The 17250-nt window shown below is 39.8% G+C and overlaps 1 protein-coding gene across 1 annotated transcript in view; it reads right to left on the bottom strand.

Moving 5' to 3' along the window:
• LOC149451620 (dynein axonemal heavy chain 11-like) overlaps positions 1 to 17250 on the bottom strand; it is a 590344-nt gene that overhangs the window by 411953 nt on the left and 161141 nt on the right. Inside the window, exons 21-22 of the mRNA XM_089690376.1 lie at positions 13471 to 13631; positions 9820 to 9976 (exon numbers count right to left, since the gene is read on the bottom strand). Of these exons, the coding sequence (XP_089546502.1) occupies positions 9820 to 9976; positions 13471 to 13631 (318 nt within the window). The remainder of the gene's footprint in view (positions 1 to 9819; positions 9977 to 13470; positions 13632 to 17250) is intronic.

Genomic DNA, 17250 nt, shown 5'->3' with positions numbered 1-17250 from the left:
CGATCGCCATTACCCGAGGGAGGGACCCTTAGCCACGACCTTTCTCAGGAATCTAAATTGCATGCTACGCTGCAAGCTTATGGTTTGGTTGATGTCTGGCGGGAAATGCATCCTACGTCACGGGAATACACTTTTTATTCAGCCTCACACTTGAGCTGTTGTAGAATAGATCACGTTTTCATTTCCTTCCAACATTTATCTTTAATTCAAAAGATTGTCATCTCGACCTCACACTGATCTGATCATGACCCAATGGTCTTGTCACTGTGTCTTTCTGGTATGGCTCAGTCCTCTTTTCTGTGGAGACTCAATGAATCCCTGCTCACCACTCAGGCTTCTTGCTCCCAGGTTCTTTTGCACATTCAATCCTATTTTACGGACAATGTGGGTTCTGTTTCCTCGGTCGTTTCTCTGTGGGAGGCTCACAAAGCCACCAATAGGGGTCATTTGATTCAAATCGCCTCGTCCAGGAAACGGGCCAGAGAAAAGAGGATGTTGGAATTGACCTCGAGATTGGCAGGGGTAGACGCTACTTGGAAAGCCTGCCCGACTACGGCCAATAGGAAACCTCGAAATGTGGTGGCTGCTGAACTTGATCTTCTCTCCACTACACAAGCTGAGAAGGCCTTAAGTTGGGCCGCACATAGGTTTTATACATGCACCATTAAACCGGGGCCAATGTTGGCCAAGAAACTTAATTTGCTTGGTCGCACGCATAAACCTGTTCAACTCCGAATGAGGGGCGGTGGCCTTACCTCGGACCCTGTGAAGATTACTCATAGATTTGCAGATTTTTTTGTCCTCTCTTTACCAAAAACAGAACACCTTTGTCGCTGAACATACTGATATCTTTTTGCTGAGCTACACCTACCCTCTTTATCCGTTGCAGCCGTGATGCCCTGAATGCAGATATCTCTGAATCTGAACGCCACCAAGCCATCAAATCTTTGAAGGTCTCCAAGGCTCCAGGCCCAGATGGGTTTTTTGGGTTCTAGTCTAAAAAATTTGACACCGTTCTGGTTCCTCATTTGACGGACTTTTTCAATTCTTTAAAGCAGGGTTCCTGGCTTTCTTTGGAGTCTCTTCAGATGCATATTACTATGATCCCTAAGAAAACTGAAGATGTCTTTGAACCGCAAGCTTTCAGACCAATCTCGCTGCTAAACGTGGACTTGAAGATTCTGGGAAAGGTTCTGAGCACCCGAATTAATAAGTATCTACTCTCACTTATTCATCGAGATCTGGTTGGCATTGTTCCGGGACAAAAAGCTGCTGATAACAACCGTAAAGTCATCCATCTCATTCATATTTTACATTGCAGCAGGATACCGGGGTTCCTTCTATCCCTAGACATTTATAAAGCATTCGATTCACTTTCTTGGGAATATTTGACATATACGCTGTCTAGATGGTTTCCTTCTTTATCATGGATTGGCCGGATACATGCTGTCAAGATGACTATCTTGCCGAAGATCCTGTACTTTTTCCAAACTCTCCCTATTCCTGTCCCTGAGTCTTTTCTTTGTGTACTACAGAGCCGGATTCTCAGTTTTATTTGGGCTCATAAACGTCCCAGAGTGCCTAGAGCCACTCTGTATACTCATAGATTACAGGGAGGTTTGGGAGTTCCACACTTTTCTAGATACTACTTGGCGGCTCAGATTTCCCAGTTGTCTATGCTTCATGCCACAACAGATATTCCGTTATGGGTACTCTTAGAATTACCCAACTGTACTCCGCTTTCCTTAACTACATTGCTTTGGCTCCTGCCTAAGTTGCGCCCTCCGGATTTGAGCCCTATCATGCTTCACAGTTTAAGAACCTGGGATTCTGTAAAATATTCGGGTAATTTGATTTCGTCATTTCTACCTCTTTTGCTGATTTTGCCTAATCCTTTATTTCCGCCAGGCCTAGCACATCCCCCTTCTTTCTCTTGGTGGACCTCCCATGGCTTTGTTATTGTACATGATTTTCTGAGCACTCGTACGTTTCCATCTTGTGAGTCTCTTCGAGAATCAAGGGGGGTCCCACCACGGGAATATTATCAGTATTTGCAATTGCGCCACTGGGTCCTATCCCTCCGTCGTACCTCTACATACCCTTACCGCAAAACGCCCTTTGAACACGCTTGACAGCATTCCCCAGGGTCCCATGGTCTCATTTCTGTAATTTATGCCTCCCTTAACAGTAGGTCTTCCTCACCACCGCTGTCTTATGTCTCTCAATGGGAGCGAGATCTGGGTGTCTCGATTGCGGTGGAGGATTGGCTTAGGGCCTAGGGGATGTGGTGAAATGTTCATTCAATACAGTCACTCTTGAGGTAGCCTACAAAGTTCTACTGCGGTGGTACTGGGTCCCGGCTCGGACTGCTCACTTTAATCCGACTGGCGGAGATAGGCGTTTCCGGAACTGTGGTCTACGCGGGGACGTCTTGCACATTTGGTGGCCGTACCCACGATTGATAGGCTTCTGGTCTAGGGTTTTTGGTTTGCTACAAACGCTATTTCATATTACGATCCATAGGGATGCAAAGGTGGCCCTTCTGCATTGCCCAATTTTGGGTCTGTCTAGGTCTCAGCAGAAATTGGCATCTTACCTATTTATGTCGGCCAAAAATGCTATAGCTCAAGCTTGAAGAACCCCTTTGGTTGTCTTCCAGGGGGTGAGGACCTGGATGAATGCTATGTTGTTCAATGAACAGATGTCTAGCGTTCTTCATGATTCTCATCTGAGATTCCTTAAGGTTTGGGAACCTTGGATACGTTATTCCTTGCCATCCCTGCCTCCTGCTAGTTATGGCCTCCTATGGTCGCTGCCTATGCTAGCCCCGGATCTGTGATCCTTTTAGTTTCCCTTCTTTCATGTTTTCTTTCTGATTCCCTTTTGTTTTATTATCTTTTTTACTAACCTTTTTTCTTTTCTCTTTTTCCGATATTATGTTGGATTACTGCTGCAATTTGGTTCGGCTTTTTGCCGACCCTTCTTGATGTCATTGGACATTTCATTATTTGACTAATACAAGTCAGCAGGATGTCTCTGTTTGTGTGTTATTGTTCTGCTCTGCCCCTGCAAGGGCGTATTTTGAGCTTTTTATATTCTTAAAAACAAAACTTTCTTAATAAAAATATTGAAACAAAAAAATGGCCTGGATTATTTTCTAAATGCACAAAATATAACTGGCTACTAATATTTATAGCTAAAGGTGATCCAAGGAATATCTGATTGCCTCGTTGGGGATTAGGAAGGGTTTTTTTCGCCTGCTGGAGCAAAACTGGATCATTGTTTTCTTGCCTTCTTCTGGATCAGCTGTGGTTATAGGATTGTGTATATGGAGGTTTTCTATTTGTGTGTGTTTTTTTTTCGGGTTGAGCTGGATGGACTTGTGTGTTTTTTTCAACCAGGCTAACTATATAACTATGTGCATGAGGTGAAATCAACTGATCTGCTTGGTAATGCCTTTAGTGAACTGAAAAATCTATATTTGATTACAAAAATAATGAATGTTAATGAAAATGCTACATGATGAATTGAGCCTGTAGCAATGGTTTTGTTACACTGTAAATAGTTAAAGCTGTAGAACATATTTTAAAAATAAAATTCAGGACACAGCTGATCACATGACTAGGTAAAAGGCCAATCACAGCGGTCTTTTACCATCTGATTAGCTGTGTCCAATGACACAGCTGATCACAAAGTAAATCAGTTGCCAGTTATCGGCAGCACTTTCCTCAAGTTGTCACAGCGTGAGGAAGCTACTGCCGATAACCGGCAAATGTCACAGAGCAGATCTGCACTGATAATCAGGGCACTGATTATCAGTGTCCTGATTATCAGTGCCACCGATCAGTGCCCAGCAGTGCAGTCCATCAGTGCCACCCAGCAGTGCTACCCAGCAGTGCGCCCATCAGTACTCAGCAGTGCCGCCCGTCAGTACTGTCAGTCAGTGCCACGAGTCAGTGCCACCCATCAGTGCCGCCTATCATTGCCCATCATATCTGCATATCAGTGCATCATCATCAGTGCCTCCTCATCAATGCCCACCAGTGCCACCTTTTCAGTGCAGCCTATCAGTGCCAATCAGTGCTGCCTATTAGTGCCCATCAGTGCTGCCTATCAGTGCAGCTTCATCAACGCACATCAGTGAAGGAGAACAATTACCTGTTTGCAAAATTCTATAATAGAACCAAAGAAAAACTTTTTTTTTCAAATTGTTTGCTATTTTTTTGTTTATAGTGCAAAAAATAAAAACCTCATTGGCAATTAAATACCACCAAAAGAAAGCTCTATTTTTGTGAAAAACATGATAAACATTTTGTATATGTACAGTGTTGCATGACCGCGCAATTGTAATTCAAAATGCAACAGCACTGAAAGCTGAAAATTGGCCTGTGCAGAAAGGGGGTAAAAGTGCCCAGTAGGGAAGTGGTTAACTTTTGCTTCCTTAACAGAAGGAAAGGCTTGCTTTAACTCATCCTCCAGCAATCGTATACCCCACTACAAGTTAAGCATTATGTGTAAAATTGTAAAAATACATTTTCTTGTTCCTTTTTTTTTTTAAATGCTCCCATCACATGACTGCAAAGCCCATCAATCTTTCCAGACAGTGTGGCTGTTGAGTGTGTCTGCAAGCCAGAACCATTCTACGAAGAGCTTCAGCATATTCCTTTTGCTGACCGGGTGGGGGCAGGGCTGAATGGGACAGGAGCGGGGCTAGATGGGACATGGGCGGGACAAGGGCAGGAAGGGGTGGGGCTAATCAGAACTGTGCTCTAGTGAATACACAGAAACTGACGATGGTTTAAGGAAGTGCCTGTAAGCAGCCACATTTGGCTGCACAGGCACACTGTTCTTAGTAAAGATCAGGGGATTGTTGACTGTCTAGGTTAGAATGTTTCTAATCTAGAAAATCAGCAATTAACAAAATGTATAATATAAAAGTTTTAGTTTTTAAACATACTAAGCAAGGGCAGAATGTGATTTTTAACTGGAATTCCACTTTGCATTCTTTTCATTTATTTATTTTTTAATTCTTTATCATTCATAAGTACTTTTTACATTTTTCTTTGTTCTTTTAGTATATATTGTGTTGAAAAAAACCTACATTTTATTCACAAATAACGTCACAGTGCTTTGTTGCAGAAACATAACTTTGGTATTGTGGTATGCAGTTCAAATCAAAATGAAATGTGTACTTTGTGTCTACAGCAGTGGTCTTCAAACTGTGACCCGAGGGCCGGATGTGGCCCTTTGCTAGCCTTTATCTGGCCTTTGGGACACTATTCCTCCCACTGATATTAGGCACTATTCCTTGCACTGACACCAACAGTGGGACATAATTCCTGCCACTGACACTAATGATGGGGCACTAATCTTCCCACTAATATTAATGATGGGGCACTATTCCTCCCACTGATATTAACGATGAGACACTATTCCTCCCACTGATGCCAATGATTGGGTATTGTTCCTTCAAGTAAGACCAGTCATAAGGCACTATTCCTCCTCCTTCTGACCACAGGCACTATGTAACTGACCAGCAACCCTTAGCCAATGTTTATTCTCATTGATGTTGGGCATGGGACATTTTCTACCCCTACTGGCCACAATCTGGTCCCTCTAAAGCCCCAATGACAGCAAACTAGCCTTTTGTTTGAGAGTTTGAAATGTTTGGGGACCCCTGGTCTATAGTAACACTGGTTGCTTTAACCACTTCCAGTCCGGACACTTTTACCCCCTTCCTGTCCAGGTCAATTCAGTGCTATCACACTTTGAATGACAATTGCGCAGTCATGCAACACTGTACTCATATGAATTTTTAGCATTTTTTTGAAACAGATAAAGCTTTATTTTGGTGCTGTTTATTCACCACTGGGATTTTTATTTTTTTTTGCTATGTAAATGAAAAAGTGTTTTTCTTATAAAATTTTGCAAATAAATAGTATTTCATCATAAATCGTGGCCAAAATTTATTCTGCTATATTTTTAGTAAAAAAATAACCCAAATTAGTTTATAACCAAAATTATAATTTTTAAACATTTTGTTTACACTTTTTTATATTATTTTTTATTTATTATTTTTTTTTTACATACTGTCACCCTAGCAGTACAGTGTCACCATGGTGACAGTGTACTACTTGTGGGGGGTGATGAAGATTTTTTTTTTTTTTTTACACGGATTGCTTTTACACCCATAAAAGGATGTAAAAGCATTTCTCCTCTCTAGCTGTATTCTTGCAGCCATTGAGAACTACTGAGTGAGCTGCGATTGGTCACAGCTTGTCACATGGTACAAGGCTGTTGGGAATAGCCTTGTACCATGTGACTTCTGTGATCATTTACAGATTTCACACGTAGTAAGCAATGATGTCACAAGTGACATCTTGCTTACTACTTTGCACGTGATCACTGATTGGCCAATCAGCGATCACATGATCAGGACCTCGTACAGAGGTCCCATCTGACGGACACAAAGCACTGGATCGCGGTGCTGCACGCTCCCAGGGAGCGTGCACAAGCAGGGTTCGGGGAGGCCGTTTATAAACAGGCCCCCCGGCCCTGCACTGCCACCATCCGGCCGTTTATATACAACGGCCGGACGGGAGGTGGTTAAAACTATCACTCATCATATATAGATCACTCAATACATATAGAAATATACAGGAGTTGTAGATTAGAGGTATATCCATAGGGTGGTACTATGGATCAGAACTCATACATTGTGCCACATCCTGGAAATACTATCAAGAATGTATTGGAGCTGAATGGACTTTATAGGCACTTAAACAACATTTTTATATAAAATCTTGATATTCTTTATTAACAAATCACATAGTTGCAACAATTAACAATAATTTCTAAAATATGATACTAGATAAGTACCACAGTTAACAACAACAAACTGCATCTCAAAGTTGAGATCCTACCGCTCCTAAATGACTAAATAATTTTATTGGTACCAAATGTTGATCACCGATGTTTATGATGATCTTGTAATTGATAGAACGCAGGTGTATTGTCATAGTGCAGAGCTAGTACTACCACAGCTGAACATGGGCTCTACATGTTTTGCGACTCTCAGTCGCTTCTTCAGGAGCTATGAAAAGATGCATCTATAATAAAACAAAATTTGGTTGTTGGCCTGTATATGCTGATATGTATAATCCAAAACAACAAAATCAAAAAGAAAACAAATTTAAACATTTTTTCTACATACAAAAGCATAAATTGGACAACTATTCACTTACAATTACTGCCATGAAAGCTTATGTATTTTGTTAGTTAGTAATCGGAGGAAACAAATTGTGTCAGAGTGGGTATCCAGACATGGAAGCAGATCAGGGAAGCAGGAACGACATCATGTAATGACATGACCATCTCTTGACAACAGAGCAGGTTTATAGGCTAACATTATGAACCAAAATAATGTTATTTGGCTGAATGTCTATTATGCCAATAGTGTATGGGCATTGGTCTAGTACAGTGGTCGGCAAGCCGCGGCTCTCGAGCCACATGCGGCTCTTTACACATTTCAATGCGGCTCTTCTGTGTGCCGGGCGCCCGCTCCCCTCCCTCCTCTCAGGCGGCCGCCCCAAAAGTCAGGACTCTGCAGCTATCCCAGCAATGGGCAAACTATGGCCCGGCGGACCTTTTAATCCGGCCCGCGGAGCGTGGAAAACATTGGCTGTCAGGATGTAGGCGGGGCAGCATGACGAAAACTCCTCTCCTCTCACAGTCCGCCCTGAAGACCGGAACGGCGCGGGAACACGGCGAGAGGAACGCACGGAGCAAAGGTAAGTGAATTGACACAATATGGGGAATGAATTACTATAGAGGGGATGAATTACTATAGGGGGGATGAATTACTATATGGGGGATGAATTACTATAGGGGGGATGAATTACTATATGGGGGATGAATTACTATGGGGGATGAATTACTATATGGGGGATGAATTACTATGGGGGATGAATTACTATATGGGGGATGAATTACTATGGGGGATGAATTACTATGGGGGATGAATTACTATATGGGGGATTAATTACTATGGGGGATGAATTACTATATGGGGGATGAATTACTATGGGGGATGAATTACTATATGGGGGGTTAATTACTATGGGGGATGAATTACTATATGGGGGATGAATTACTATATGGGGGATGAATTACTATGGGGGATGAATTACTATATGGAGGATGAATTACTATGGGGGATGAATTACTATATGGGGGATGAATTACTATATGGGGGATGAATTACTATATGGGGGATGAATTACTATGGGGGATGAATTACTATATGGGGGATGAATTACTATATGGGGGATGAATTACTATATGGGGGATGTATTTTCAGTTTTAAAAATGTGGCTCTCAAAATAAATTTCAATCGTGGTTTTGGCGAGATTTGGCTCAGTTGAAAAAAAAGGTTGCCCACCACTGGTCTAGTATATATACCAAGCATCTGCAATGTGGGACCTAAATCAAAACATCCAGACATTCATGTCATTACATGATGTTGTCCTTGCTTCCCTGATGTGCCTCCATGTCTGGATACCCACACTGATGCAATTTGTTTCCTCCGATGACTAACTAAAAAATGTTTAAATTTGTTTTCTTTTTTATTTTGTCGTTTTGGATTATATATATCAGCATATACAGGCCAGCAACCAAATTTTGTTTTATTATAGATGCACATTTTCATAGTTCCTGAAGAAGCGACTGAGAGTCACAAAACATGTGGAGCCATGTTCAGCTGGGGTTGTACTAGCTCCGCACTTTGACAATATACCTGCGTTCTATCAATTACAAAATCATCATAAATATCGGTGATCCACATTTGGTACCAATAAGGTTATATGGTCATTTAGGAGCGGTAGGATCTCATCTTTGAGGTGAAACTTGCTGTTAACTGTGGTACTTATCTAATATCATATTTTAGAAATCATTGTTAATTGTTGTAACTATGAGATTTGTCAATAAAGAGTATGAAGATTTTATATAAAAATGTTGTTTAAGTGCCTATAGAAATATATAGAAATATGTATTTTTAATATGTTTTACTTTTTTGCCCTTGAAAAAGACATAGCCAAATAATCTTACTATGCTTTTTTTTAATAATGTTATTGCCAAATCAATAGGCCAACGGCTGAAATGTGAAAATTGCTCTGGTCCATAAGGGGTGAGTAGGTAAGAGAGCAGAAGTGGATATTAGTGAATGAAAACACCTATAACACTTAACCACCAACGGGGAGGCACAAGCTATGAACCTTTAGGGCTGGTTCAAATCTGAAAAGGTGTGTTCCATATGCGTTTCCCACACCATGTTCAAAACGCACTGGATTTGTGATCTGCTGCAGGAAACATTGTTATTGGCACCCCAAATGCAGAGTGCAAACGCAATGTGTCTCATGCGATTTGGTGCAATGCATCTTTCAAAAGTAGTGTGTGCAATACGTTTTGTGCATTCCTGAGCGATTCTGGTGTTACAGAAAATGATTTAAATATAAATTCTTGTTTCTATAGTGCTTGACCTATTGATTGTTATGATGTGGTTTTCACTGAAAGCCATCTCTACTCCATTTTCTCATTATGTGATTGGTTTGAATTTCCCAGTTAAGTGACAAGTTTATTTAATTGGCTCAGAAGGATAGGAATAGCAAAAGATTTTCCAGCTTGTATGATCAAAATCCAGATGATCTGCTCTTATTTATTAGTGTCTTTACATTTACATTGTATGAATGATTTAGATTGTTTGACAAATCACTTCTATATATGGGAACCTTTATTACCGTAAAGATAGAAAAGCCCTTTTACCTTATAGTCCATTTGCTCAGAACAGTTAAACACATAGACCATAATTCCCAACGAGCGGCCCAGATCTTTGGTAGTTTCTGTCTTTCCTGTTCCAGCAGGACCAGAGAGCGCTCCACTCATAGACAGGTGCAGAGACTGAGTTAATGTTATATAGCATCTGAAAATACATGTTTTTTTAATTACACATTTTTTTTTTACACAAGTTATCCACTAAATAGATCCCATCCAATATGACAAGCTTCAAATTTCATTTTGTTTTCCTCCCTTGACCACATATTACCATACACAGTAAATATGAAATAAGTGTCTTATACAGAGCTGAACGTTTCATTTTCTTTTTTGATGTCTCAAATCTAAATAGCAAAGAAATAACATGTTCCTACTCCTGCAGCTCCCCCCCCCCCCACTTCCTGTTACAGCGGGCTGGGGATCTTCTCCCTGCACTCGCTGAAACAATTTAAAAAGAGCTGAAACAATTTAAAAAGAGCGCGGCAGTGCAGGGCTTCATCCACATGGCCGTGTCATTCATTCACAGAGTTGTGTGAATGGATGCCAATAAGTTCCGTCAGTCTTTGCAGTAGTTGGCTTGTAGTTCTCAATGAACTGCAAAGGCGCTGGTGAGCATTCTTGTAGTCCATTAAGCTTTCTGTCTATCAGTAACTGCCTGTCTGTATTGGAGGTACGTGCAGACAAATACACGGGCAGTCTGCAGGAGCTGGACTGCTGACAAACTTCCCTTTGAAAATCAATCAGCCATGGACAAGTGGCCCAACACTTGTGGAAACAAGAATTCGGAGTCACTAACCCTGAACAAGTATGCAAAAATAAATTGCTTTTAACCACTTCAATATCGGGCATTTTACCCCCTTCCTGCCCAGGCCATTTTTCAGGTTTCAGCGCTCTCACACTTTGAATGACAATTGCGCGGTCATACAACATTGTACCCAAACTAAAATTTTATCATTTTCTTCACACAACTAGAGCTTTCTTTTGGTGGTATTTAATCACCACCGGGGTTTTTATTTTTTGCTAAATTAACAAAAAAAGAACAAAATTTGGAAATAAAACATGTTTTTCTTTGTTTCTGTTATAAACGTTTGCAAATAAATAATTGTTCTTCATAAATTTAGGCCAAGATGTATTCTGCTACATGTCTTTGGTGAAAATAACCCAAATTAGGATGTATTTTTTAGTTTGTAGGAAAGTTATAGAGTTCACAAACTATGGTATAGATCTGAATATTGATCAATCCTGAAGTACTGACAGCCAATCTAATTTCTTGAGGTCCAAGAATGTCAGAATAGTACCGATATCCCCCAAATGACCCCTTTTTGCAAAGTAGACAGTCCGACGTACTTCATAAGAGGCATGGCAAGTTTTTTGAAGTTGTATTTTTTTTGTCATAATTTTTCGGAAAATGAATAAAAAAAATTATTTTCACTATTTTTTTTTTTACATACTGTCACCAGTGCAGTACAGCGTCATCATATAACTGGCATGGTGGTGATCAGGGACACTTACTGGTGACAGTGTGAAAAAAAAAATATAAATATTTTTTACATTATTTTAAATTTTTTATTACATTTTTTTATTTTTTTTTAAGATTTTTTTTTCATATTTCACTATGTCCAAAGTAGTACAATGTTACCATAGTAACATTGTACTACTTTGGGGAAGTGATCAGTATTTTCTTTTTTTTTTTTTTTACACAATTTGCTTATAGCAAAGAATTACTTTGCTATAAGCAAGCATTTACCTGAATGACATCGATTCATTCAGGGTTTTTTTTTTGTGCTTAGCTGTGATTTGACCACAGCTAATCACATGACATATGCATGTGATTAGCTGTGACCATTCACAGCTAGACACTAGTATACAATGGATGGCATAAATTAAGCCATCCATTGTATACAACTGTCATGTGACCTACTGTGATTGGTCACAGCAGGTCACATGGTGCCGGCAACGGGGCCGATACTCAGATCTGTCATCGGCCATGTCCGAGGTACACGGCCGGTGACAGATCACGCCGCTGCACTGTTCTGCAAGCGTGCGAACTGTGCATGTGTGGGAGTACGCCATATGGCGGCCTCCCGGAAAGCTAGCGCATTTTTCTGGATGCCATGCGGCTATTGGCCGGGCGTCAAATGGTTAATGCACCCAATGCATTTTGTGGCAAGGTGTTGGAAAAAATTCCGCCATGATTAATTTTGGGTGTGTTGATCTGAAAAATGCAGGAAAAAGGGAAGCTTTTTATGGACTGCCCATAAAGGCATTGTTTGTTGGCAACCCTGTTTCTGACAAAGAGATCTTATGGCTGCGGTTCCCATGCACAGTATTTAGCAACTTCACTATTCCTAATATAAGATCACTATAACTAATGCTAGGCCACAGAGAACTTGAAAACCAAATGTTCTGTTGAATGAAAAATGAAAATGGAGTTAGTTTTATCATTGTTTCGAAATTTGCACAGTTAAACAGTTTTTTTTTCTTCACCAGCTGCTAGTCTGCTTAGTACATGAGGTGTCAACAGTTTTACATTTTAATGCAAAGACATTTTTGTATTGCACTCCACTTGCAGACATTATGACATTGTATGTATTAAAGCGGAGTTCCACTCACCCTATGAAAAAATAAAAGAAGCTACAAAAACTGTAGCTGCTGGCTTTTAAAAAACAGCCACTTACCTGTCACTCGGTCCCACGGTGTGTCCCCCGCAGCCCGTTTCTCCGGCCGTCCTGTATTCTAGGTGGCCGGCATCTTCAGTATGGGCACCCAGCTGTGATAGCTCGCAGCTTTACAGCTGGGTACCCACTGTGGATGCGCGAGTAGCGCTGTGCTTCATGAATGGTCCTGTAGTCTTCTGGGACCTGTCACGTGTCCCAAAAGACTACAGGGAAGGAGGGAGGGAGGACACCTTCCGCTTCTGATCACCTAGGCGATCGGACCGGAAGTGGGAGCGGGTACCTGTCAAATTCGGGTGCCCACTCCCCCCCGCCCCCCAAAGGTGCCAATCCTTAATGGGGAGCGGGGGAGCAGGGTAGCAGTCCTTAAAGCAGAACTTCCCCTTTTGGGTAGAGCTCCGCTTTAAGCAGGCTTGATGTTTCCTGGTGTATTTATTGAAAAAAAAATGTGTCTAGTCTGCTTAGTACATCAAATGTGTCAACATTTTTACATTTTGATATAAAGCCATTTGTGTATCCCATGACACCACATGTGCTATTGATGTTTCCTGGTGCTGGGAGTGCATTAGTCAATGCTAGTTATAGAACATTCTTGACAGTGAACCTTCTTTTCCTTCCAGTTCATACTTTCCCCTCATGCGCAGTTCCGTTTATTTTTTTTTCATATGATTGCCTCATCAAAGATTAGAAATTTGTTTGTTTACATAGTTTAAATAGTTGCAGCACAAAAATCGCATGTCTCAGCGGGTAGACTAATGCAAAAAACTGACAATCGACAAACATTTTCTTTCAGTTTTCAACTTGTCAATGTAGATAGATACAGATAGTTACTATGGAAAAGTTTGTGTTTTCACAGGAATAGTAATAAAATAGATTTTCTATTTGTACAGCTATTGAATTGCACAAGCCCTAGAAATACTTCTTCACATTAATTCTGTAACTAAAAAGGTAACTATTCTATCCACACCTGTCAGTGAGAGGTGTGATCACCAGACGAGGTGTGTTACCAAGATATTCATAGGAATAATGGAACTGAGCATCACAGATGTTAACAAAACACTCCTTGGCGCCTTCATCCCACCGGTGCCGCAGTTGTGACAGCCAAGCAAAAGCCTGCCCATTGGACACCTGCAATATGTAAACAAATATAAAAAATACAATACAAACTTTATAACAGATACTGTTATATAGAAATGTTCCAAACCCCATGTCAGTGTCTTAACACTATTCTGATATAGCCAATGAAGGTAATCACAGTACTACATTTACTTAGTAGTATTTTTGTGAAAAGCTCATTTTCAGGAGGATTATACGCATTCACACTGCAATCAGTCAGGGAAATGATAAAAATCTGTAGATATACCCAACTGAGAGTTTTCACTACTAATCTTGCAATAAGAAAGCAGGTAATATACAGTATTTATTCTAGTAGCTCAGTTCTGCTTGATACCTGTATTTCAGTCACAGGTGGAGACACACACTCATTCATGGGATTTAACATACACTAGCATGACCAATAATTGGTTTCTGAGTCTCCTAAGTGGAATCTCTTACCAATCTTAGTTCTCTCATTTCTAAATGAGTGTGCTTTTGAACATGTCTTAATTTCCATTTGCCCCGTCTTAGCTGTGCTTCTCACTCAATGTCAACTTTAAATATGGTTCTGATGGCAAGCTTTTTCAAATTTCTGTATTAGATTAACCCAGCTTGAAAACTGATACTGTATCATCTGACTTGCATCCATCCATCAATCCATCCGTCTATTCAGTTATGACTTGTATTCACTGGAACTGCATCTTGTAGTATTGACCTTTTTGGGGTTTTTCCACTATCCCACTTGTCAGCTTCCTGCCGCTATTGCAAAAAAATAGCTTTAGACTTTATATTACCCCACATAAAACCTTGACACACCTGAATCCAGATAAAGCACATCCAGTTGCTCTGAAAGTTTTCTGCAGTAAGTGAGCAGCACTGCAGCAGCTGTTGTATCCTTATGATAACGCCTCATCATTCTGAATGACTGTGGGTTTAACTTACGAAGAGTTATTTTCCTCTTTAAAAGCTGGGATAAAATAGCTCAAAGCATTTTTCAAAACTTTTATTGCAATTCACAAAAAAATGCTACTAAAATAATGAATGAGTTATTTAATCAAAATGTGAGGTATTTATCTCATGAAACCATTCTGTATATTATCTCATAACATGATATCCAGTGGAATAGATACAGTGGAGAAGGATTAGAACCCCTATCAGTTTTTATTGCTAAAAAAATAGGCAAAATGGTTTTAACCGTATAATTACTCCAACTCACTACGGTCCCTGCAGCATATGTATTAATGCAAAAGAAAAAAAGTGACTGGAATACCAGTCAAATTTCATCATAAATTTAGGCCAAAATGTATTCTGCTACATGTTTTTGGTAAAAAAAATTCTAATAAGTGTATATTGATTGCTTTGTGTGAAAGTTATAGCATCTACAAACTATAGTATAGATAATGGAATGTACACAGCTTTTACTTTCTGACTGCCTATCACGTTTCTTGAGGTGCTAAAATACCAGGGTAGTACAAACACCCCCAAATGACCCCTTTTCAGAAAGTAGACACCCTAAGCTATCTGCTGAGAGGCATATAAATAAATCATCAAGTGAAATTTTGTGTAAAAAAAAAAAAAATTTTTTTTGTCATTTTCCAAAAACTTGTGGTAAAAAAATAAATTCTTCTATTGACTCAACATGCCTCTTAGCAAATAGTTTGCAGTGTCTACTTTCCAAAAAAGGGTCATTTTGGGGGGTGGGGCATTTTATGCCCAGCATTAGAAGTTTATGCCACACATCACTCACTCTTCTAACTACCTGAAGACCAAGCCATTTCTGACACTTTTTGTTCACATGAATAAAATCATTTTTTTTGCTAGGAAATTAATTTAAACCCCAAAACATTATATATTTTTTAAAAGCAGGCACCCTAGTGAATAAAATGGTGGGAACTACAATTTTTTATGGCACATAGTACTCACGCAACGATTTTTCAAAAGCAAATTTAAAAGACAAAAATACACTTTTTTTAGTTTTAATGCATACAAACACAATATATTAGCCAATTATATGATAAAATATAAAAGATAATGGAATGCCGAGTAAATAGATACCAAACATGACATGCTTTAAAACTGCGCATGCCCCGTGCAATGGCGACAAACTGCATACATTTTTCATATCCATAGGCAACGCTTTAAAAGCTACCATTTTAGATTAACAGAGGAGACCTAGTGTCTAGTTTCCAAAAAAGGGTCATTTTGGGGGGTGGGGCATTTTATGCCCAGCATTAGAAGTTTATGCCACACATCACTCACTCTTTTAACCACCTGAAGACCAAGCCTTTTCTGACACTTTTTGTTCACATTAAAAAAATCTGTATTTTTGCTAGGAAATTACTTTGAACCCCCAAATATTATATTTTTTTTAAAGCAGACACCCTAGTGAATACAATTTTTTGAAAAAAATACATATTTTTAATTTTAATGCACAAAAACACAATATATTGGCCAATTATTTGGTAACTTATAAAAGATGATGCTATGCTGAGTAAATAGATACCAAACATGACATACTGTAAAACTGCTCATGCCCTGTGCAATGGCAACAAACTGCATACTGTACATTTTTAATATCCATAGGCAATCCCTATGTAAAAGCCTGTAAAAGCCTTTACAAGCTACCATTTTAGATTTACAGAGGAGATCTAATACTAAATTACTGCCCTTGATCTGACGTTCACAGCGATACCTCACATGCATGTTGCAACCGCTGTTTACATACTGGCACAGGGTCAACGCTCACGCACGCAGATGTGTGCGCGCGCAGGGGGGCGACGGTACTTTTTTTTAAGTTATTTTGATTTTTTTAATTATTTTTACACTGTCCCTTTCATTTTTTTTGGATCACTGTTAGTGCTATCACAGGGAATGCAAATATCCCCTTTAACTTCAATGGGCATTGTCATATATTCTTTTTTGAGAAATCTGGGGTCTAACAAACTCTAGATATCTCCTCTGCCCTTACATTATCTAATCTCACCAAGATTGGTGTGATCAGATGCTTTCCCAATTTACAAATGGCACTGTTTATATCCTGTGAAACTGAAGTGATGAAATGCTTGTAGCTTTCGATTTCTTAGACTATAGATATGATTGGCACCATTCCGGTCTCCAATCAGCTCTATGGTCAGCTGGCCGGCTGCATTTTCAGGTTCCCCCAATGGCAGCGGGGAGGGGGGCCATCTTCTCCAGCTACTTGTAAAAGCAATCCTGCAGCTAATAAGCCACTAGGATTGCTTTTACATGAAATCCGATCACCGGTTAAAAAAAACTATACCAGGATGCCAGAAAAAGTGTGTGGTATGCCCACCATTAGAATATACCTCCCTGCATCCACCCACTTCTAACAGTGGGCACACATAAAATTTGCCAAAAAATATTATAAAATATATATGCTGAAGCATAGGGGCCATCAACCCAGTGGCCACCCCAGGCCCCCATGCTTCGGCATATATGCTCTTTTTTTTAACTGTGGATAAAAAATCTCATCCAACAGCACTGAACACACCTATTTATGTAAATTCTGAGCAAGACCCTGTTTCTGTCAAAATAAACAAATCGGTGCTGCAGTTTAATGACATTCCTGCAAAGAAAACAGCAATGGTTAACAATAAAACAGTTACTCAATAAAACAAAGTTTTTATTGAAA

The sequence above is a fragment of the Staurois parvus genome, unplaced genomic scaffold (genome assembly GCF_062004578.1).
Source record: "Staurois parvus isolate SC_StPar_1 unplaced genomic scaffold, SC_StPar_1.0 ptg000530l, whole genome shotgun sequence".
Taxonomy (NCBI): Eukaryota; Metazoa; Chordata; class Amphibia; order Anura; family Ranidae; genus Staurois; species Staurois parvus.
Note: the sequence above shows the minus strand (reverse complement) of the source record. Positions and strands in the feature narration are given on the sequence as shown.